Raw genomic sequence first — 24776 nt, 5'->3', positions numbered from 1 at the left:
TTTTAGTATAGGAACTTGGATATATGGATATACTTTGTTACACTACATAATTGTTGCCCTTATATAATTTTCTTGCAATGGTCAGAAACATTTGATTACTGCAGATCGGGGGTATTTCTTTCTAATTATAGTGAAACACTTGATTTATGTGTAGTACACTAGTACTTTTTTTTTTTACGTTTTTAACCATTAGTGTTATTTCCCTTTTTTTTGCATAAAAGCTTTAATAAAATTGTAATTTTTATAATAGCCATTAGTGTGCATTGCTATTAATTGTATAACTATTGGTCTTATCTTTAGCTATGCGAGCTTGCTGCACCTACAAATTATATGTGGATTATGCCTGTCAATGTGCTACAAGCCATTCTGAGATGATGACACCGCTGGACATCTTCAGATTTAGAAGGGAAGCAAGCATGATGAGTTTATAATCTGCTGCACTTGGCCGAAAACAGTGTGTACGGTCCTCAATGTTGACCACTTCTTGATGCTTCTTAAAAGAAGCTCAAACAGCCCATCTTCCAAACCCAGTCTGCTTTGAAATCTTTGCCTGGGAGACATCTTGCTGATGCAGTATAACTACCCTGTGCCTTGTTTCTGTGCTCAGTCTTGCCATAGTATATGACATGTAACATGAAACTGAATTACACAACCTCACATTTGTAGCAGAGTTTGGCTGTTCCTCACTCCAACATACTCTACAACAATTCACATTAAAAGGGTTGTCCACCTTTTTTTTTACTTAAATGCATGTGTATGGCTTAAAAAAAATCCTTTTAGCAGTAGGGTTTCATTAAAATATTGGATTTGTTAGTTTTTACAGACTTTCAACCTTGATGTGGTCTGTGGTCATCGATCAGCTCAGGGGAGCTGAGAAAAAAACAGGTAAAGAGTTAAACTCAGAGACTGAGCAGAGTATTAATATACTGTGAGGCCATTCTCTTGCATGATCACAGGTGCGGAGAACTTAATTTCTCCATCTTCTCCATTATGTGAGTCTGGGTAACTCAAACTGCACTCAGATGACACCAAAGTGCAGTCCAATATTTTACACGCACCCATAGACGTATGGGCGACTGCGATCCGATTTGCTGAGCCACTCACAGCATGTTGATCAGCACTGCCCCATAGAATAGCACTCGTCCGAGTTATATGCTCGTGTGAGCGAGCCCAAACAAAGAGGCAATAGAAGGCCAATGGTACATCATTTATGAAGCATGATTGCAAAAATTTTTTTTTTAGCTCCAAACACATGTATTTAATTAAAAAAAAAAAAAATACATTCCCAGAGTCTGACAAACCATTATCAGTCAGAATAAAACTTCAAAAGGATTGGAACTTCCTAAATATGACTTTTTAAGGTATGAGACGTTAAAACTTGGATATGTTTACCAACCTAATATATATCCTCCACAGGCATTTAGAAAAATATGGAAGTGTGCTCATTACGTTCCCCTCACAACTCACGCAGCCTGTACAACGTGTCAAATACATGACACTAGAATAAATGTGACAAGAATGCCGAGACGCTGTAGAAAAAAGGATGAGTGTCAGCAATAGGACCATCACACCGAAGCCAGAATTAGATATGACAGAATCTCATGACCTGATATTACATTCTGGCATAAAACAGACTTTTACAAACCTTGAGTTATTACCGACTAGCGCGTTTAATAAAATATTTCCTTGATCGCTCTTCCAACACAAAAGCAGAGCATTAGATGCATCATTTGCCAGCATCGTCGGAGGTTCATAGTCTCATCTCGTTGGCTCAGACCCAATGCTGACACTGCGGCTCAAGAACAAGCGGCCAAAGAAGTAATGGAGGTGTCAGACATGGATGAAGCAAATACATTACTCGCACTCTGACAACTCACAGCCGCTCGGCCAAGCTTCAGTGTTGTCAGAACCCTCCAGGATAATGCTACAACCATTGTTGTTCAACTTTACACAATTTTATCTAATCAAAGCAAAATTAAAACGCTTCAAAGAGGAATCTCCACAAGAATAAATGTTGGAAAAAAAGATTAAAAAAAAAAAACATTTTGCGAGTTAATTCTTTTATTCCATGCTCCTCCAAGTGACCTTATCTACTGCATTCATCTATTTCACAGTATATCAGAGAATCCCAACAAAATTACAAAACGTTAATGGATTGTCTTTTTCTAAATACATTTAGGTGGACCTGTCAGATCCCCTATAATGTCCAAGTCTGCCTCTATAGTGTCATGTCACATCTTGTACTTTATTGAAGCCTTTTTCACGGCACAATAATGTGTCTTATTTAAAAACAAAATTTGAATGTGCCGCCTGGCATCTACCAATGGGGCAGGACTAGTCCACCCACCGCAATCCCCAGACTGGCAGGACTACTGAATATCTTGTGCATGTGCCTAAGGCTGCTTTCACACTAGCGTCAGTACGGGACCGACGCAGTGAAATAAATGCCTGACGTGGGCAGCGGAAGCAGTCTTACGACGCTTCTGCTGCCCCATTGCAAGGTCTGGGGAGGAGTGGGCGGAGTTTCGGCCGCGCATGCGCAGTCGAAATTGGCGGACACGACGCACAAAAAAACATTACATGTAACTTTTTTTGTGCCGGAGGTCCGCCAAAACACGACGCAACCGTCGCACGACGGATACAACGTGTGGCAATACGTCGGTAATGTACCGTATTTTCCAGCATATAAGACGACTGGGCGTATAAGACGATCCCCCAACTTTTCCAGTTAAAATATAAAATCTTCTTAAAAGTCGGGGGTCTTCTTATACGCCGTATGTCATCTTATAGGGCCGGTGAATATGTGCCTTTTGGCGTGGGGAGTGGTCCCGATGACTAAGACAGGGGGCGCTCACAGTAAAGTGTGAGTGGAGTATATCCCCCTATTACCTCAATGCGGCAGCGTGGGGGTCTCTGTGCTGGGAGCGGCAGCTCCTCTTCGTGCCGTGGGTGCTCTGTGCCGTGGGTGCTCTGTGCTGTGAGTGCTGTGGGGCGGCGGCGGCGCATCTTCTTGCAGCGTCGGGGCTTCTCCGGCATCTCCTCCAGGCCCGGAGGCAGTCCGGCAGCCCCATTGCTGTGATGCGGTGGCCTCCGGGAAAATGGCCGCTGCTCAGATTCAGATCTCGTCTCCCGAGATCTCGGGAGACGAGATCTGAATCTGAGCAGCGGCCATTTTCCCGGAGGCCACCGCATCAAAGCAATGGGGCTGGCGGTGCCTCCGGGCCTGGAGGAGATGCCGGAGAAGCCCCGACGCTGCAAGAAGATGCGTCGCCGCCCCACAGCACGAAGATGCGCCGCCGCCCCACGGCACGAAGAGGAGCTGCCGCTCCCAGCACAGAGACCCCCACGCTGCCGCAATGAGGTAATAGGGGGATATACTCCACTCACACTTTACTGTGAGACGCCCCCTGTCTTAGTCATCGGGACCACTCCCCCCCCACCCACCATATGCACATTTTATCTGTACCCGGCGTATAAGACGACCCCCGACTTTTAAGAAGATTTTGAGGGGTTAAAAAGTCGTCTTATACGCCGGAAAATACGGTAAGTCTATGGGGAAAAAAACGCATCCTGCAGACAACTTTGCAGGATGCATTTTTTCTCCTGAACGACGCATTGCAACGTATTGCAAACGACGCTAGTGTGAAAGTAGCCTTACATGCCAGCATTCGGACCAACGCATGATTAGAGGATCAGAGAAAATAATAGTCTGGGATCCACACTGGACTAGTCCTGCCTACTAAGAATATGGCATATAGCACATTAATACTTCATCTTTGCCACTTAAAGGGAATCGGTCACCCCATTTTAGGCCTATAAGCTAAGGCCACCGGCATCAGGGGCTTATCTACAGCATTCTATAATGCTGTAGATAAGCCCCCGATGTAACCTGAAAGATAAGAACAACAAGTTAGATTATACTCACCCAGGGGCGGTCCGGTGCGGTCCGATGGGCGTCGCGGTCCGGGGCCTCCCATCTTCATACGATGACGTCCTCTTCTTTGCTTCCTGCCGCGGCTCCTGCGCAGGCGTACTTTATCTGCCCTGTTGAGGGCAGAGCAAAGTACTGCAGTGCGCAGACGCCGGTCTGTCATATTTGAAGGTGCCTTCTCCAGCACTTTTAAGATCTCTCTACATGTGTTCAATAGGATTTAGATCCGGACTCATTCTGGCCACTTCAGAACTTTTCAATGCTTTGTTTACATCCATTTCTGTATGCTTTTTGAAGTATATTTGGGGTCATTGTCCTGCAAGAAGACCAATGACCTAGGATGCAAACCCAGCTTTCTGACACTGAGAACTACACTGCGACCCAAAATCCTTTGGTAATCTTCAGATTTCATTATGCCTTACACGCAGTGAAGATACCCGGTGCCAGAGGCCGAAAAAACAACCCCAAACATCTTTGAACCTCCACCATATTTGACTGCAGGTACTGTCTTCTTTTCTTTGTAAGCCTCATTCCATTTTTGGTAAACAGTAGAATGATGTGCTTCACCAAAAAAAACTCTATCTTGTTCTCAATTGTCCACAAGACGCTTTTGCGGAAAGATTTTGACTTACTCACGTACATTTTGACAAACTGCAGTCCAGCTTTATCTCTATGTCAGAAGTGGGGTCTTCATGTGTCTCCGGCAATAGTGTTATATTTCATTCAAATGTCGATGGTTAGTTCGCGCTGACATTGATGCACCCTGAGCCTACAAGACAGCTTGAATTTCTCTGAAACTTGATTGGGGCTGCTTATCCACCATCTGGACTATCCTGTGTTACAACCTTTCATCAATTTTTCTCCACTGTCCGCATCCAGGGAGATTAGATATATTGCCATGGATTGTAAACTTCTTGATTTTTTGGAGCACAGTGGACAATGGAACATCAAAGATCTCTGGAAATGGACTTGTAACCTTGAGATTGTTTATTTTTTTTCAATAATTTTGGTTTTCAAGTCCTAAGAGAGAGTCCTCTTCTCTTCTTTCTGTTCTCCATGCTTAGTGTGGCACACACAAATACAAAATGCAAACATTGAGTCAACTTCTCTTTTTATCTGGATTCATGTGTGATTTTCATATTGCCACAGGTGAATTTGAACAAGCATCACGTGTTTGAAACAAAGTTCTTTACCCAGAATTTTGTAAAGGTGCCAACAATTATGTCTGGCCCATTTTTTTGTGAAATTATGTCCAATTTGCCTTTTATTCTGTTTTTTTTTGTGCTGTTGCAATATACACAAAGGAAATAAACATGTGCAATTGCAATAATTTTTTAGCTTGGTTAAGTAACGTTGCAGGTTCAATTTTAACATTCTAAAATGGAGTTGCCATTTTCCATCATTGCTAGTCTCGGAGATTTGCTAAACAATAGGCAGATTCCCATACTCAGCAAAGTCGGTCGAATATTTGTGTTTCTGTGTAAGGCAGCTTTCCGACTCTAACCTGGCAGATGGTTTGATAGAAAACGATGGAGCATTTTTTCTGACTGGACATGCGGCATTGCCAGAGGTGACATCCAGCAGATTACTCATTACTCCCCTCCATACAGAACACATGCACACTCAATCAAGCAGAACGTGCATTGGTAAGGAAGAAGAGTCAAGAGAGATAGCTTTCAGCCGAACTCTCATTCAGCCAATAGCCATCTTATGTGTGTGGGCACATAGCCTTACAATGACTTTCATTGTAAAAAGGAAAAGGATCATTTACCCATACAATACATCTGTCTATTCAAACGTAGGGTTGTGTCTCATTTTGGTGTCTATTAAAGAAGTTGCCCGGCTTTAGGCTACAAGTCTGATCATGAATCCTCACATCGTGCGCCCTGTAAACATTCTCTAGTGCCAGCGCTGGGAGTGGACGGTTAAGTCACCGCAAGTATGCACATTCCGACTAGACTGTGTCCAGTCGCTCTCAATATACTTGCATTGAGTGAGGCTGTGCCCAAGTAGTAGGCAAGTCACCACATGCATGCAAATTACATACTTGCGGTCATGCCCCCGCGGCTCCCGAGGAATCCTCACAGCGTGCGGGTCATACACTTCTGCACTTCCGGTCATGCACAGTGCGCCTCTCTGAGGCCGGGCCACGTACACCCGGCTTCAGATGATCAATGATGCGAGGGGAAGAAGCTGAGTGCATGCAAGAGGTAAGTATAGCGCTTGCGATGACGCCGGCGCTTGCAAGATATGCTATCACGCCCACATGCTTAGGGAGCCGACTAGTCTGGGGACACTAACGCCCCTTCGATTAGTCACAGCCCTCATTTACATATCATACACTGACCTCAGAAATACTTTTTGCAAAGATCTGTTGATGTGTGTAATGTAATACAGGAGCTGTTAGGCCGGGTATTTATATATGCAGCCACAACTGCTGGTGGTTCTGGGGGCACGGGGGACCAGGCAGGATCCCTTTAATCACCATAGATCCTGTCTTATATACAGAACTAAAATACCTGCTCCAATGTCATTGTTTATTCCTGGAATTACATCATCTTCAGCGTTTTCAGGCACTTCACCCGCTTCTAGTTTGCTCTCAATTTTATTAATGGTTTTCGCAAGGGAGAAGTCCACAATATCTGATGGGATTGCAACGTCACTGGCAATACGCACGTCAGCTGTTTTTGGTCTAGGTCTTGAAACAAAAAGAATAAATAAATATGTATAGAACATTCCCTTTTAAAAAAACTATAAACATGTATGATACAAGACAGTACATACACGGAGTTAGGTAGAAATATTTTAGATCTCACAGTATAACATCATATTAATAGACTGCTGACTGTGACAACACATCAGTAGAATTACCTTGGTGCTTGTTTTTTTGCGTTCGTGGCAGTGTGTGGTCTGTTCCGTGCTGAAGGTTTTGTGCCAGTTTTACCATCAGTCTGTAAAATTAAAGCCTCTATTTTAAGGACGAATCTAAAGTCAATGATTTTATGTTTAATGTCTGTAACGTTTCATCATAAATTATGCTGCACTTATTAAGGTGTAATTGTTATTTTATCCCTTAAAGGGAATCTGTTACCCAGTTTTTGCTATGTAATCTAATCGCATGATAATGTAGGGGCAGAGACTCTGATTCCAGCAATGTGGCACTTATTTGACCACTTGGTACAGTTTTGATAGAATCCATGTTTTCTCTGATGTCAGAAAGCTGAGCTCGGTATATCCCCGCCCACATCCCTGATTGGCAGCTTCCTGTGTACACTGAGAATTGTCAGCAAGCAGCCAATCGGGGGTGGGGGCGGGGTTACACAGATTAGCTTGACTGGATTGCACTTGAGACCTAGTCAGGCAGTGATAATCTCCTGTTCATAAAACACTGATTGCATTGAAACTTCAGCACGACACATCCCTGGAATTAGGTTTTCTTGCCCAATATTATGCTGCTGAAAGATTAAATACAAAAAAAAAAACAGATGGCAGATTGCAGTTTGAATGACACCATTGATTTTATCATGTGAAAATGTAAAACAAATCCAGTACAATATGAAGGCCATCATAAGAGGGCTAAAATGGCAGCAGATAAGGTCCTCAGCAGGTCCCTGGCCCCCATGACAACTCATTACGGTAGTACTCCACAACTGCATTGTTGTGGTGGAGATGGGGGCCAGTGCCACAGATTGACAGCCCCAATCAATGTGACTAAAAGCAGGTGCTGGCTGTGAAAAATATTCCGCCATTGTTTTGAAACCCCTCTGAATATTTGTGGGACATCCACATCCATAATATTTGCCATCAATGCCTAAACAGCAAGGGTCCTAACTCTGTGCCACTCACCAATTAGGAAAATAGCAAGAACGGTGATAATTTATTTGTAGGATAGTCTCCATAGCATATACCTTTAGTCATCTGCACCCACAAGAGGCTGCATGAAAATAAACCCATGCTGCAGGTTACAGGTTATTCCTATGTCCATAGGTGGATATTGCAGGATAGGGCATTTATATACAATTAATTATGCAGTTTACTGTTTATTACAATTTTAGATTTTAACACTTTTGCTTACATCTCGCTGCCTAGGAGAACGAGCACCGCTGCTGTCAAGCTCGCAAGAATTGTGCTGAAGCAGGCGGGATTATTAGGTAGCAGCACGCTCCAGCGATCCTGGCCAGCTTCAAAACAGTGCTTACAAGCTCAATAAATAAGAGCTTGCGCATGTTCTGCTGTGCAGCAGGAGTGGCCGATCTCCAAGGCGACAACCTGTAAACAAAAGAAAAAAGTATTAATATTTAAAGAATGGCTACAATTTTAAATTGCAATTCTGCGTACAATTTAGAAGTTATATACTTTTTATTTTATTTCAGTTTCTCACTATTTCCAACATATTTGCTGTCAGTGAATGAGAACATTATAGTTTACAGTCAAAGGCAGCAAACCGATATACCGTATGTCTAATTGTATGTTAATCTAAGGATACAAGTGTATGGAATCTGGGCAATAATCTATTCTATAGCCTAAACTAGGGAACAGCAGAACAATCTGTTATAGTTGTTATATTGTATCAGTATCAGACCTGAGACCACCTATGCATCCAATTCTATAGCATTTCTATACACATTACCCTTTAAAGGGAACCTATCACCCCGTTTTTTTCGGTATGAGATAAAAATACTGTTAAATAGGGCCTGAGCTGTGCATTACAATAGTGTAGTTTGTGGACCCCGATTCCCCACCTATGCTGCCGAAATACGTTACCAAAGTAGTCATTTTCGCCTGTCAATCAGGCTGGTCAGGTCGGATGGGCGTGGCTTCTTCCCCCAGATATTGCGTAGTTTTCCGTTGGTGGCGTAGTGGTGTGCGCATGTCCAAGGTCCCGAATCCTGCACAGGGGTGTGAAAATAGCAGCGATGTCCGTTATTCCATTGGTGGTCGGTGGGCGCGGCCATCTTCCTTTGGCCGCGCGTGCGCAGAAGCGACGCTCTGCTGGCCGCGGCTTCAGGAAAATGGCCGCGGGATGCCGCGCGTGCGCAGATGGAGATCGCGGCGGCCATTTTCCTGAAGCCGCGGCCAGCAGAGCGCCGCTTCTGCGCACGCGCGGCCAAAGGAAGATGGCCGCGCCCACCGACCACCAATGGAATAACGGACATCGCTGCTATTTTCACACCCCTGTGCAGGATTCGGGACCTTGGACATGCGCACACCACTACGCCACCAACGGAAAACTACGCAATAACTGGGGGAAGAAGCCACGCCCATCCGACCTGACCAGCCTGATTGACAGGCGAAAATGACTACTTTGGTAACGTATTTCGGCAGCATAGGTGGGGAATCGGGGTCCACAAACTACACTATTGTAATGCACAGCTCAGGCCATATTTAACAGTATTTTTATCTCATACCGAAAAAAACGGGGTGATAGGTTCCCTTTAATAAACAGGCATTCATGAGCAGCCAATTTTTTCCCCTTTTTTAATCTCTCCACATTTTAACAGTCATAACTCTTTGATTTTTTTTAATGTGGGATTTGAGGCTCTCTTTTACCTGGAAGATATGGTTTTACTTTTCAATGCTTTTTGGGAGTCCCAATAAATTGCTTCATAATTTATATTATTTTTGGGTGACATGAAAAAGCTATTTTTGTAACACACTAAATAACCTAATCAGTTAATTATTCAGGTTATTAGTAGGCATGTTAATGCAACATCGCCAAAAGACGTCACTGAAGACCCGGGACCTGAACTGCCTGTTGTCGAAAGACAGTGGAAAGTGATTAAAGGGAACCTGTCACATTTACATGCAGCCCGTTCTGTGGTCAGTATGGTAGAAAGAAGGAAGAACTAAGCAAAATGATATGAGTCCAGTGGGCGGTCCTACGGGTGACTGACAGCTATCTCTCCATGCTCAGTCCCACAGGGACCGCCCAGTGGACTCATATGCATATACATACCAGAAATGTCAATGAATAATATACCAGGTTTAGCGAAACCTTTCCCACAAGAAGTCTATCAATATGATCAGCTCCTACTCCTATAACATCCTGCCTGCAGATCAGACACTTTCAACATGACAGGTTCCCTTTATAGGGTTAATCTTTCTTTACATAAAACCTGAAATCACATTGGTAGCAGTGAGGAACAGACATGGCACCCGGGGCAGAATCTAGCAGAACAATAACTTTTGTCACTAGGTCAGGTTTCATTTATAATAAGACTATGCTAGGTAGTTTTTTTGGTTTTTTTTACAAATATGTGTGCATAATCTAATTACCTTGACGTGGGAGAGAGTTAAAGCTGGTACTTCTGGGGAGAGGAGTTTTCTTAAAAAAATAAATAAATATTAAAATTTAGAAAATACAAACATTAAAAAAAGCCTGCTTTTTCATCTCATTAAAGGGAATCTGTCAGCAGGTTTTTACTATACCTTCTTTGAGGAGCATGATTTAGGCAAAGAGTCCCTGAATCCAACGAGGTATCACTTAGATTACTGGGTGCAGCCGTTCTGACACAAGCAAAGCCTTTAGATTTAGCAATGCAGCAGAGCTGAGGAAGCTGCCCGCCCACACCAGGCTACAACAATGGCTATAGGTCAGTGAGCTGCTTATCACAGGAGAGGGGGCAAAATCGGAAGATTGCCAATATGCCTAATAGTGAAAGCATTGTTAATCACCAGGTGATTAATCCTTCAGTCTAAGTAAACAACACCACACAACGGGATATGTTTTTCCCCTTCTTCCAGACCTGTCCTCTGCCTTCGACACAGTTGACCATTGCCTCCTACTAAACATCCTTTCTTCCTTTAGCGTCAAAGTCCTTGCCCTATCCTGGATCTCCTCATAATTTTCCAAAAGCACATTTAACGTCTCCCACTGCCACACTACCTCCTCATCACGCCCTCTTTATTGGGGTTCCTCAAGGCTCTGTCCCTGGATCCCTACTCTTCTCCATCTATACCATTGGCCTGGGACAACTCAAAGTCCCATGGCTTTCAATACCATCTGTACGCTGATGACACTCAGATCTACCTCTCTGGCCCATATGTCACCTCCCTGCTGTCCAGACACTCCTCAAGCTCTAAGTGGAAAAATTCGAGCTCATTAGCTTTCCTCTATCTTGTATATCTTCCCTACCTCATCTATATATCACAATAAATGACATTTTGCCTTCTCCTGTTCCGGAAATTCGCTGCTTTGGAGTAACCCTCGACTCTGCCCTGTCCTTCAAACAACACATCCAAGATCTTGCCACCTCCTGTCGCCTCCAGCTCAAAAATATCTCCAGAATCCGTCCTTTCCTCAACCCTCACTCTACTAAAATGCTTGTGCATGCCCTCATCATCTCTCGTCTCAACTACTGCAACAACCTCCTTTGCGCTCTCTGCTAACACTCTCTCACCTCTCTAATCTATCCTTAACTATGCTGCCCAACTAGTTGATCTCTCTCCTCGACACTCCTCTGCTTCCGCCCTTTGCAAATCCCTTCATTGGCTCCCAATTCCCCAGCGTATCCAATTCAAACTACAAACACTGACCTACAAAGCCGTTCACTGTAGAGGCCATATGTTATAGTGACCAATCGTCCTGAATACAGTGGGACAGTCGTGCATTTGGGCCTCTGTCCCAGGTGGCGTGCTGAATGTGCCGAACTGCCAACACCACCATAGTCCCTATAATCAAACAGGACTACAAAATGGTGTAACAGACTTAAACGGGTTGTCCTCTTTCAGAAGTTTTTTTCCTATAAGCTCTGTCAGTGGGAAAATTAAACTGTGCCTTATTACCTGTGCCCGGATCTGGAGCTGAGTCTCCCCCGCAGCTCTCGGGGTCTGTTGTCTTCAGTGCCGACATCACATGGAATGAGCACAGCAGCTCTGCCCAAGTAGATGACACAAGCTCATCAGGGTGGCAGAGCTTAATGATTGGCTGCCACACTGTCAAAGTGGTATTAGTGCTGTAGACAAGAGCAGACACCGGGAGCAACGGCAGAACTCAGCGCGGAAGGACTGAGCTACACACCGTTCATTTTTAATACTAACAGAGCTTACAGGAAACTCTTTTCTGAAAGGTGTAGTCCATCCCTTTCTATGGCTAGGTTCACACTGCGTTAATGGCAATGCGCTGACGGCATCTGTTACATAGCGGCACTAACGCACCCATTGACTGCCATTATGTAGAACATCGCTAACGCATGTCATAATCGGCATGCGTTAGCTATGTGCCGTCATTCTGTGACGGACCCTCGGACGCGGGCTGCAGCGTTTCGGGGTCCGTCACCGCTAGCACAGATGAAGCATCTGCGCTAGCACGATCGCATAACGCGATCTTTAAAAGGCACTTGCATTGCGCAGTCCGTTTAACGCACGCGTTGAACAGACTGCACTAACGCAATATGAACCTGGCCTAACCCTTTTTTAATGTGCCCACAGTGAGGAGAAAGAAAGGGTTAATAGGAGTGGCTGGAATGAATGGTTATGGGGTATAGCCAAAAATGTCTGTGATGTTTCCATCTTTAAAAGTTGGGAGTAAACATGTGCTCCTCTAAGACAGTAAGAGCGCTCTAAAGTATAAATGTGTAAAAGGATATCCCCCCTAAAAAAATAGGTTATAAAAATATACTACCTTAAATTTTCATCCTCGTCTTCATCAAAAAGTTTAACCTGCGACAGTGCTGGTCGTGACAGGAGCTGCTGCTGCTCTCGCTGTTATAAGGAGGTGAAGATGTAAGTTACCTCCCAAATACAGAGTCATTCACACAGTGAGAAAAGTGCTGGCAGTTCTCAGAAATTGTGAGTCCAGGTATGAACGAACATAACTATGTGCTGCCTTCATCAATCCTCACCGTCGCACTTAATATGTCATCTGGCTTTTTATTACCTTGTGAGACACAACGTGGCTGCCCACTACTCAGATAACCCCTTCTTAAATGCCGTATTGCCCAGTGTAAAAAATAATAGCAGATCCTCCCCTCCCCCACCGATCCAGCAATAATGGAGCCGGGGCTCCCAGGGCTTGCCTCACATTTTTATGCCACGTGAGCCCTTCAGCCACCAGCAGCTAATGGGCAGCAGTTCTCACATTTCCCTCAGACATCTGAGCTTCGTTAGTAGGATGTGCGAGCGAAGCCGACCATTGGCTACCATTGACCGGCTGAAAGGCTCACTCAGAATAACAATGTCACATGAGCCCCCGGAGACCCCAGTGTCTGTGCGGGAGGGGAGTGCCTGATAGCTGTATTGTACACTGGGGAAAATAGTATTTAGGAAGAGGTTGCCCAAGAGGTGGACATTCCCTTTGATAACTTTCTAGGCCATAAAGGTACACAATTGCTGCAGACCTTAGAAGCCACCGGGCCTGTAGGGGTCAGATGAAAGGGGGTATCATTGCAGGAGAAGACTACACAGGGCTTCCTTGGAAACACCTAGGAGCTGTATAGACAAAACAGCAGAACATTTTCTACTAACCCCTTCTTGTCTAAGACAATTTTCATCTTGTGCTATCATATTTCACAGCTCCCAAGGGATTTTTTTGAGGGATAAGTTGCAGTTTTGAGTAAAAGCAATTACCGGTACTTTACAATTTACTATACTGGAAACAAGGTGAAAAGTGTGAGAACTGAAATTCCGTCATCTTTTTGGGTTTCGTTCCAACCACATTCAGTGTTTAGTAAAAATGACCTGACAAGGTGTCATGCAATCCTACTGACCCACAGAGATACTAATCAATATATTATATATACATATATATATATATATATATATATATATATATATATATATATATATATATACACACACACACACACACACATATACACGTATATATATACATATACACACATACATGCACAGATGTATTTTATATTTTACTGGTCTGTACCAATCTGACATGCAAAAAATGTTTTGATCTCTTGTTTATTGCATTTTTGGGGGAGGGGAGGTGACCAAAAAACATTCATTTCTGCATTCTAAATGCCACAATTTTTGACTTTGATAGATCAGACTCTTCCAGTGATACCAATACAAAATATGTCTATGTTTTAGGAATCGGAAACAGGAGATTTAAACATTTAGGATATACAGTATAAATATTTATACGTATGTATTTATGTATTTTTAGGCGCCAACAATTGATTTACGGTTTGCAATATGCTACAATATTTTTGTATTGCAGTATATGGTGAAATTCACATTCTCCTATGAAGCCACGATGCCCCCAGCTGCCATAGTAACTCATCGGCACCACATAACTGTGGGGATCAACGGCCACATTAGCAAACCCCATTCCTCTGGTTTCTACCAGTTTAATGCCGCTGTCACAGAACAACGGTGGCATCTAAGTATTTCAACAGCAGTGATCAGAGCCAGCTCCAATCGCTGCTGCTAGTGGCAGGTGTGGCATTTTTTACAGTGGTGATCACAATATAAAATATGATTTGTTAAAGAGATGGAATTTCCTAGCAATGCTTTATATGAAATCTGTCAGCAGGTTTTTGCTATGGAATCTGAGAGCTGCATGACGTATGGGAAGAGAGTCCGATTTCCAGTGATGTATCACTTACTGGGCTGCTTGGTGCAGTTTTCTCTGCTGTAGATGTAGCAGTGGTCAGAATGTTGAGCCATGTATATCCCGCCCACCCCTGATAGGCAGTTTCATGTATACACTGTACATTAATCGGTAGTGGGGGCGGGGTTATACAGATTAGCTGGACTGGCATCCACACGACACCTAGTCCTGCAGTAATAATATGTTTAAATAAACACTGATTGTATTTAAACTACAGCACATAGCCTAGTAAGCGACAGATCACTGGAATCAGGCTCTCAGCATCTACTTATAGCTGCTACCAAATTAAAAGACAAAAACCTGCTGACAGATTCCCTTTACATGACATTGCTTGAAAATAAATGATGCAGGAAGTAGCACTTGCTGTATATAAGAGGAATACAGTTCCTGCATCTCCATTTCTAATCTTGCTGACGTTCGGTGTGTCAGTAGTAAGTCACATACAGTGGGGCAAAAAAGTATTTAGTCATTCAGCAATAGTGCAAGTTCCACCACTTAAAAAGATGAGAGGCGTCTGTAATTTACATCATAGGTAGACCTCAACTATGGGAGACAAACTGAGAAAAAAAAATCCAGAAAATCACATTGTCTGTTTTTTTATCATTTTATTTGCATATTATGGTGGAAAATAAGTATTTGGTCAGAAACAAAATTTCATCTCAATACTTTGTAATATATCCTTTGTTGGCAATGACAGAGGTCAAACGTTTTCTGTAAGTCTTCACAAGGTTGCCACACACTGTTGTTGGTATGTTGGCCCATTCCTCCATGCAGATCTCCTCTAGAGCAGTGATGTTTTTGGCTTTTCACTTGGCAACACGGACTTTCAACTCCCTCCAAAGGTTTTCTATAGGGTTGAGATCTGGAGACTGGCTAGGCCACTCCAGGACCTTGAAATGCTTCTTACGAAGCCACTCCTTCGTTGCCCTGGCGGTGTGCTTTGGATCATTGTCATGTTGAAAGACCCAGCCACGTTTCATCTTCAATGCCCTTGCTGATGGAAGGAGGTTTGCACTCAAAATCTCACGATACATGGCCCCATTCATTCTTTCATGTACCCGGATCAGTCGTCCTGGCCCCTTTGCAGAGGAACAGCCCCAAAGCATGATGTTTCCACCACCATGCTTTACAGTAGGTATGGTGTTTGATGGATGCAACTCAGTATTCTTTTTCCTCCAAACACGACAAGTTGTGTTTCTACCAAACAGTTCCAGTTTGGTTTCATCAGACCATAGGACATTCTCCCAAAACTCCTCTGGATCATCCAAATGCTCTCTAGCAAACTTCAGACGGGCCCGGACATGTACTGGCTTAAGCAGTGGGACACGTCTGGCACTGCAGGATCTGAGTCCATGGTGGCGTAGTGTGTTACTTATGGTAGGCCTTATTACATTGGTCCCAGCTCTCTGCAGTTCATTCACTAGGTCCCCCCGCGTGGTTTTGGGATTTTTGCTCACCGTTCTTGTGATCATTCTGACCCCACGGGGTGGGATTTTGCGTGGAGCCCCAGATCGAGGGAGATTATCAGTGGTCTTGAATGTCTTCCATTTTCTAATTATTGCTCCCACTGTTGATTTCTTCACTCCAAGCTGGTTGGCTATTGCAGATTCAGTCTTCCCAGCCTGGTGCAGGGCTACAATTTGTTTCTGGTGTCCTTTGACAGCTCTTTGGTCTTCACCATAGTGGAGTTTGGAGTCAGACTGTTTGAGGGTGTGCACAGGTGTCTTTTTATACTGATAACAAGTTTAAACAGGTGCCATTACTACAGGTAATGAGTGGAGGAAAGAGGAGACTCTTAAAGAAGAAGTTACAGGTCTGTGAGAGCCAGAAATCTTGATTGTTTGTTTCTGACCAAATACTTATTTTCCACCATAATATGCAAATAAAATGATAAAAAAACAGACAATGTGATTTTCTGGATTTTTTTTTTCTCAGTTTGTCTCCCATAGTTGAGGTCTACCTATGATGTAAATTACAGACGCCTCTCATCTTTTTAAGTGGTGGAACTTGCACTATTGCTGAATGACTAAATACTTTTTTGCCCCACTGTACATGATATAAAACCTGCTTTCTGGTCAGCTCAGGACTTTGTGCACGGTTCTAGAGAAGACAACACCTGTCTAGGTTACTCACCATCACTTCCTCAGCCTCCCGTACCAGCTCAGCGGTTTTTGCCTCTAGTTCAGCATTTAGTCGTCTAAGTAAATAAATGACATATACAATAAAGCAGACAAGATTAGGACCCCGCGTTTTGCATGGATTGTACTGTCAAAGCTAAAAACTTGATAAAGGTTAGATCATTCAGACAGAAGACCAAAGTTACCATAATCTCCTGATTTGTGTTTAACCAGATTCAGAGATCCCTTTCAAGAGTTGGTTACGTTCCTTTCTTAAAATAGGGGGAAAAAAAATCTAGAATTGTCCTCAACCATCATACTTCAATATTACATCATGCCCCCACCCCCACAGACCCATGTAATTCACCGAGATGTAAATGAATTGTACTGAAATGAAGTAATACTTTACAAGAAAGCAACACAATCATGTTTATCGAGAAAACTGTGTGAATGGGATATTTAAGCAGAGACCAATATTGTATGAATGTATGTATGGTTCCTCCCACATATCAGGTCCAAGCGGGGGGAACCTATCAGAGAGCTGTAGCTGCCGAGCATGGGGTGGGTGGGCTGTGGATGGGAAAAGAAAATCAGGGGCGGATGCCAACTGAGTGGTGGAATAGTGCAGAGATCTCAACCACTCCAAGGGTGCACCAAGGAGCCCTCATTTTCTAAAAAACTGAAAGACATTAAACCTACAGTGTAGGTCTGATTTTTATGGGTGCCAAGTCCCCTGTAGGGCAGTAAGTAGCTAAAATTGAAGTTTCGGGGTGACCGGCTCCATTTACTATCTTCCTGATATTGGACGTAACAGCACGTCCCCATGGCGGTCAGGTTCCCCACTCGAGCGTAGCTGATGGGATGGGGTGCCAATGAGCGGCCATTGCATTCGGGCGCCTGTTGAAGGTAATAAGGACTCTTGAAATTAATTAAAAATATATATATATACACAAGTCTGATACTGCAATAATCATACTAACCGGGAGACTTATATTGCCAGGTCATTTTTACAGCACAATAAATGCCGTAAAGACTTTTGCAGAATTGTGGAGGGGGGGGGGGTTCTCAATTTCCCTGCACTTGGATTTGTTCCTATATTTCGAATAAGAAAATGATTGGTGTTATTCATAGCTACAACTCGTCCTGCACGATAAACAACCCCCGGCATGGCCAAGTTGATGGAAAAAAAAGTTACAGATCTTGAAGACTGGAAAGAAAAATTAAACCAAATTGTCCAAATGTGAAAAAAAATCTCTCTGATTTTTGGGCTGGGCGAAGACATGGTCCGCATACTATGTTTAATAACACGAAGAGCAGGCGGGCCAATACACTTTTAGGAAATAGTAGAATAGATCCTGTAACGGAACATTCTATTTCTGTTTTTTTCTGCTCCCCAAATGGATCATAAGAGAGTGGAAATATAAATGGCTGTGTGAAGAGCGCCTCAGTATTAATGGCAGGTAGATGGACGTGCCGTGTGTACGCTGGCACTGTAGGGTAAGGGTCAGAGATACAGAGCAGGACATTAGAGTTCAGCATAATGATTCTTAGACTGGGTCCAGCAGCCATGTTGTCAGCCCGTGGCCGCTGCACCGGTGACTTGGAACCTTCTATGTTACCGGCTGCGCTTCTCCTGACATTGTCCGGAGCCTGGTAATCAGCAGTGGTGCCAGGGATGGCGGCAGGAAGGAGATGTGCAGGGCTGACGTTTAGTGCTCCAGGCTTCATCAAAAGAAGCTGCGCTACTTATATATCCCCCAGATATGTCATTAATATCAGACTGGTGGGAGAGCGGCAGCAGCTCGGTCACCTGTGTGGTGCAGTGCGCGGCCGCTCCTGCTGGTCCATGTCTACCCATAAGAGCACAGGCAGACCTGCAGTACCGGCCGCGGCACTACACAGGTGCTGTTCTGTCCCACAACTGCTGCCAGCACTGACAACATCTGATCAGAGGGGGCGCCACTATCATGGCACTAACCAGAGGTGTCAAACTGCATTCCTCGAGGGCCGCCAACAGGTCATGTTTTCATGATTTCCTTGTATTGCACAGGTGATAATTTAATCACCTGCACAGAATGATTCCAGCACCTTGTGGAATGCTAAGGAAATCCTGAAAACATGACCTGTTGGCGGCCCTCGAGGAATGCAGTTTGACACCTCTGGCATAAACTGTAGTAAGAACAAATACCCTGGTGGCACGGATCAGGAATGGCGTAAGATGCCAAGTGTCACAGAAGTTCTGCGCAGCTACACGTGGGGTCTAAACCTTCCGACATTTCCTGCAGTTTTATACCAGAATCCTCAGGAGAGTCAGGACCAAGAAGGACCAGCTGTAATGTGGGGGAAGGGGAAGATATATATATATATATACTAGATGGCAGCCCGATTCTAAAGAATCGGGAGTCTAGAATCCATAGATACTTTATTTATTCAAATGTAAGAATAATACAATTAATAAATAATAGTAAGAAAGAACAAAAAATGGCTGCACTCACCAGCTCTTGACAATTCTTGACAGTACGGCACATTTCTGATTGGTCGCTCGCGGCAGGCGGCAACCAATCAGAAAAGTGCCGCGCACCACGAAGGCATATATCTTTGTCCACCCTGAGCGGGTGTAGGACGCTGGTGACGTCACTTATCTCCGGACATTATCTCCGGACAAAGCCACGGAAGGTGGCACAAATTGCCGGAAGTAGTATTCTAGGCAATTATATATTAGATTTTAATGTTATCAGTGTTTACTTATTGTCCTGTCACCAGCCATGTGTACGATTATCGGCCGAAAGCCTCTCTGGAACCAATAATCACCCCATGTAAAGGTATCTTTATAAGTTAAAGATTCAGAATACTATGACTTTTATCATATCCTGAACAGTCAAGTTTTTTATGAACCGTTAAGGTTTTCTGGTTGAAGTAAAAAAACTCTTGAGTGTTTACAGTTTGAAACCATAAAATGTTGAAAAATTATGTCATTCTTGAGTATATCACTCAATGGTGCTCATAAACGTGTCAAATTTGATCTATAATATACTTTAATATACGTTACTTTAATCTTTAATATACTTAAGAACAGGGCCCCAGACATCACACAGGGGGTCTGAAACACCGCACAGTGGTCCAAAATATCGCTGTGCTCTGCCTGGGGCCCCATATGCTGCCTGGGGCCCCTGTGCTCTGCCTGGGGCCCCATATGCTGCCTGGGGCCCCTGTGCTCTGCCTGGGGCCCCTGTGCTCTGCCTGGGGCCCCTGTGCTCTGCCTGGGGCCCCTGTGCTCTGCCTGGGGCCACTGTGCTCTGCCTGGGGCCCCATATGCTGCCTGGGGCCCCTGTGCTCTGCCTGGGGCCCCATAGGCTGCCTGGGGCCCCTGTGCTCTACCTGGGACCACTGTGCTCTGCCTGGGACCCCATATGCTGCCTGGGGCCTCTGTGCTCTGCCTGGGGCCCCTGTGCTCTGCCTGGGGCCCCATGTTCTGCCTGGGGCCACTGTGCTCTGCCTGGGGCCCCATAGGCTGCCTGGGGCCCCTGTGCTCTGCCTGGGACCACTGTGCTCTGCCTGGGGCCCCATATGCTGCCTGGGGCCCCTGTGCTCTGCCTGGGGCCCCATATGCTGCCTGGGGCCCCTGTGCTCTGCCTGGGGCCACTGTGCTCTGCCTGGGGCCCCATGTTCTGCCTGGGGCCACTGTGCTCTGCCTGGGGCCCCATAAGCTGCCTGGGGCCCCTGTGCTCTGCCTGGGGCCCCATATGCTGCCTGGGGCCCCTGTGCTCTGCCTGGGGCCACTGTGCTCTGCCTGGGGCCCCATATGCTGCCTGGGGCCACTGTGCTCTGCCTGGGGCCCCATATGCTGCCTGGGGCCCCTGTGCTCTGCCTGGGGCCCCATATGCTGCCTGGGGCCCCTGTGCTCTGCCTGGGGCCCCTGTGCTCTGCCTGGGGCCCCATGTTCTGCCTGGGGCCCCTGTGCTCTGCCTGGGGCCCCATATGCTGCCTGGGGCCCCTGTGCTCTGCCTGAGGCCCCATATGCTGCCTGGGGCCCCTGTGCTCTGCCTGGGGCCCCTTTGCTCTGCCTGGGGCCCCATATGCTGCCTGGGGCCCCTGTGCTCTGCCTGGGGCCCCATGTTCTGCCTGGGGCCACTGTGCTCTGCCTGGGGCCACTGTGCTCTGCCTGGGGCCCCATATGCTGCCTGGGGCCCCATATGCTGCCTGGGGCCCCTGTGCTCTGCCTGGGGCCACTGTGCTCTGCCTGGGGCCCCATAGGCTGCCTGGGGCCCCTGTGCTCTGCCTGGGACCACTGTGCTCTGCCTGGGGCCCCATATGCTGCCTGGGGCCCTGTGCTCTGCCTGGGGCCACTGTGCTCTGCCTGGGGCCCCATATGCTGCCTGGGGCCCCTGTGCTCTGCCTGGGTGTAGGACACTGGTGACGTCACTTATCTCCGGACATTAGCTCCGGACAAAGCCACGGAAGTTGGCACAAATTGCAGGAAGTAGTATTCTAGGCAATTATATATTAGAGATAGATATATATATATATATATTAGTGTCCACACTTGTACTCCTCCTCTCTGGCCAGCAGCTTCTCCTGGGTGGTCTTCTTCACTGTCATCACTGCAGGTGGTCCCACGCCTTTGTTTTTCTTTACCTAAAATAATAGCAGCGCTCAGTAACAACTAGTCGTCACCTGTCACATCGGAGGAGGAAGACCATGCACAGAGGGGGAGGATGGCGCCCAGAGGGGGAGGACGGCGCACCGAGGGGGAGGAGGGCGCACAGAGAGGTGAGAGCGGCGCATGGAGAGAGAGGACGGCGCACGGAGAGTGAGGACGGCACACAGAGAGGGAGGACGGCGCACGGAGAGGGAGGACGGCGCACGGAGAGAGAGGACGGCGCACGGAGAGGGGAGAGCAGCGCACGGAGAGGGAGGACGGCGCACGGAGAGGGAGGACGGCACACGGAGCGGGGAGGACGGCGCACGGAGAGGGAGGACGGCGCACGGAGGAGGATGGCGCACGGAGCGGGAAGGACGGTGCACGGAGAGGGAGGACGGCGCACGGAGAGGGAGGACGGCGCACAGAGGGGGAGGACGGCGCACGGAGAGGGAGGACGGCGCACGGAGAGGGAGGACGGCGCACGGAGGAGGATGGCGCACGGAGCGGGAAGGACGGTGCACGGAGAGGGAGGACGGCGCACAGAGGGGGGAGGACGGCGCACGGAGAGGGAGGACGGCGCACGGAGAGGGAGGACGGCGCACAGAGGGGGAGGACGGCGCACGGAGAGGGAGGACGGCGCACGGAGAGGGAGGACGGCGCACAGAGGGGGAGGACGGCGCACAGAGGGGGAGGACGGCGCACAGAGGGGGAGGACGGCGCACAGAGGGGGAGGACGGCGCACAGAGGGGGAGGACGGCGCACAGAGGGGGAGGACGGCGCACAGAAAGGGGAGAGCAGTGCACGGAGAGGGAGGACGGCGCACGGAGAGGGAGGACGGCATACGGAGCGGGGAGGACGGCGCACGGAGAGGGAGGACGGCGCACGGAGGAGGACGGCGCACGGAGCGGGAAGGACGGTGCACGGAGAGGGAGGACGGCGCACGGAGGGGGGAGGACGGTGCACAGAGGGGGAGGACGGCGCACGGAGAGGGAGGACGGCGCACAGAGGGGGAGGATGGCACATGGAGAGGGAGGACGGCACACGGAGCGGGGAGGACGGCGCACGGAGAGGGAGGACGGCGCACGGAGCGGGAAGGACGGTGCACGGAGAGGGAGGACGGCGCACGGAGGGGGGAGGACGGCGCACGGAGAGGGGAGGACGGCGCACGGAGAGGGGAGGACGGCGCACAGAGGGGGAGGACGGCGCACGGAGAGGGAGGACGGCGCACGGAGGGGGGAGGACGGCGCACAGAGGGGGGAGGACGGCGCACAGAGGGGGGAGGACGGAGCACGGAGAGGGAGCACGGCACACGGAGCGGGAAGGACGGCGCACGGAGAGGGAGGACGGCGCACGGAGGGGGGAGGACGGCGCACAGAGGGGGGAGGACGGCGCACGGAGGGGGGAGAACGGCGCACGGAGGGGGGAGGACGGAGCACGGAGAGGGGGGACGGCGCACGGAGAGGGAGGACGGCGCACGGAGAGGGAGGACGGCGCACGGAGAGGGAGGACGGCGCACGGAGAGGGAGGACGGCGCACGGAGAGGGAGGACGGACCACGGAGAGGGAGGATGGAACACGGAGGGGGAGGACGGAACACGGAGGGGGAGGACGGCGCACGGAGAGGGAGGACGGCGCACGGAGAGGGGAGGACGGCGCACGGAGAGGGAGGACGGCGCACGGAGAGGGAGGACGGCGCACGGAGAGGGAGGACGGCGCACGGAGAGGGAGGACGGCGCACGGAGGGGGGAGGACGGCGCACAGAGGGGGGAGGACGGCGCACAGAGGGGGGAGGAAGGAGCACGGAGGGGGGAGGAAGACAGTAAACGGAAGAGGAGGAAGACGGCGCACGGAGAGGAGGACAGGACACGGAGGAAGACAGGACACGAAGAAGGACGGTGCACTGAAGAGGTCATGACTCGTGTTCCCAGTGCCGGCCGTGCAGTGATGGCTGATCCGTGTCACCATCCATCGCCCTCACCTTGCTGGACACAGCGGCCGCTCTACGGGTCTCCGCCATTGTACGGGCTTCAGGTTACACTAAGGCGCCGGCATTCTGTTACTAAGCAACACTAGATTCCATCTATCGCGAGAGGCGTCACACGGCGGTAAATCACGTGACCTGGTCTCTACTGCTGCTCGCGCTAGGAATAGGCAGTGATGCAGAGGCTGATGCAGAGTAGACCTCTCTCCTCACCTGCAGGTGTAGCATCATGGCCGCCTCCGTGCTGAGGGCGACACCCAGGAGCCGACCGTCATACTATTATCTGTGGGGCCATAATGCGTGATGTTATTTTCTCTCAGCTGCTTCTTACAGTCTTTATGCTAATATAAATATATGTATTCTGCATTTCCTCATAAAATTATATATAAATTCTTTTCTTAAATTGTAACGCCAAGACGATGAATTCCAGAGATTACAGGATGGCTGGACATAAAGGACTGGTCCGGCGCCTAGAATGTATTTCCTAGCTACCCTTAGACTACGTTCACATTTGCGTTGTGCGCCGCAGCGTCGGCGCCGCAACGCACAACGCAAACAAAAACGCAGCAAAACGCATGCACAACGCTGCGTTTTGCGCCGCATGCTTTCAACGCATGCGGTGCAAAACGCTGCGTTTTTGGGAAACGCAGTTGCGTTTTCAACAAAAAACGCAGCGTTTTGCGCCGCATGCGTTTTTTTGTGCAGTGAGTCATTCTTCATCCCACCCACAAAAAAAGTGTCTACACAGTAGATAAGGACCACCAATGGCTAGAAGAGGGTTGGTGTTTATGTAATTGTGTATATATACCCTGGCAGACATGAATTCCTCCCATTTTGCTGGTATTCATGATGGAGCGTCCCATGGACAGTATCTACATGGATATGGAGATGGAATTTTCCTTGGCTAATGCCTATGCTGTCGCCTGTTCTCATCAAAGGGAAAGGGAAAAACGGAGATGGAGTCGTCGCCGCTTTTGGATACACCCTATCTTGGAAGTCCGGGAGAGCCGTGGAGCATACCATAGCTTGTTTGGCGAACTGAATGACAACCTGGAGAAATATTTCCAGTACACCAGGATGTCTCAGGAGAGCTTCCGGTATCTTCTGCGTCGGGTGGAAGGATCCATTAGCAGGCAGGACACGCAGCTCCGGAGAGCTATTTCTGCAGAGGAATGGCTGCTGGTGACTCTACGGTACATAGCTGTTTGAATGACTGAGATATGTTCTTCCCTTTTTTTTTTTTTTTTTCCTTAATTTTTTTTGGGGGTGGTATGGTCAATGTACTTTTATAAATTGCAATGTACTTTAATGTAATTTCTTTATCTTCTTGGCAGTTTCCTGGCTACCGGAGAGACCTTGAGATCCCTTCAATTTCAGTTCCGGATTGGAGTCTCCACTCTCTCTGGAATTATTGCTGAGACATGCCGTGCTTTGTGGGATAATCTCCGGGAGGAATTTTTACCCGTCCCTACAAGCGATATCTGGTTGGCCAACGCACAGAAATTTGACCAAGTGTGTTCGTTTCCAAACTGTATTGGC

General features: G+C 47.5%; 1 protein-coding gene across 1 annotated transcript in view; it reads right to left on the bottom strand.

Moving 5' to 3' along the window:
- The window catches only part of TEX9 (testis expressed 9), a 73318-nt gene extending 49864 nt beyond the window's left edge, over window positions 1-23454 (bottom strand). Inside the window, exons 1-7 of the mRNA XM_077263800.1 lie at window positions 23235-23454; window positions 21159-21250; window positions 16632-16695; window positions 12555-12634; window positions 10208-10256; window positions 6803-6882; window positions 6451-6629 (exon numbers count right to left, since the gene is read on the bottom strand). Of these exons, the coding sequence (XP_077119915.1) occupies window positions 6451-6629; window positions 6803-6882; window positions 10208-10256; window positions 12555-12634; window positions 16632-16695; window positions 21159-21250; window positions 23235-23273 (583 nt within the window). The 5' untranslated portion in view covers window positions 23274-23454. The remainder of the gene's footprint in view (window positions 1-6450; window positions 6630-6802; window positions 6883-10207; window positions 10257-12554; window positions 12635-16631; window positions 16696-21158; window positions 21251-23234) is intronic.
- Window positions 23455-24776: the final 1322 nt, after the last annotated feature.

This window comes from Ranitomeya variabilis, chromosome 5 (assembly GCF_051348905.1).
Source record: "Ranitomeya variabilis isolate aRanVar5 chromosome 5, aRanVar5.hap1, whole genome shotgun sequence".
NCBI lineage: Eukaryota > Metazoa > Chordata > Amphibia > Anura > Dendrobatidae > Ranitomeya > Ranitomeya variabilis.
Note: the sequence above shows the minus strand (reverse complement) of the source record. Positions and strands in the feature narration are given on the sequence as shown.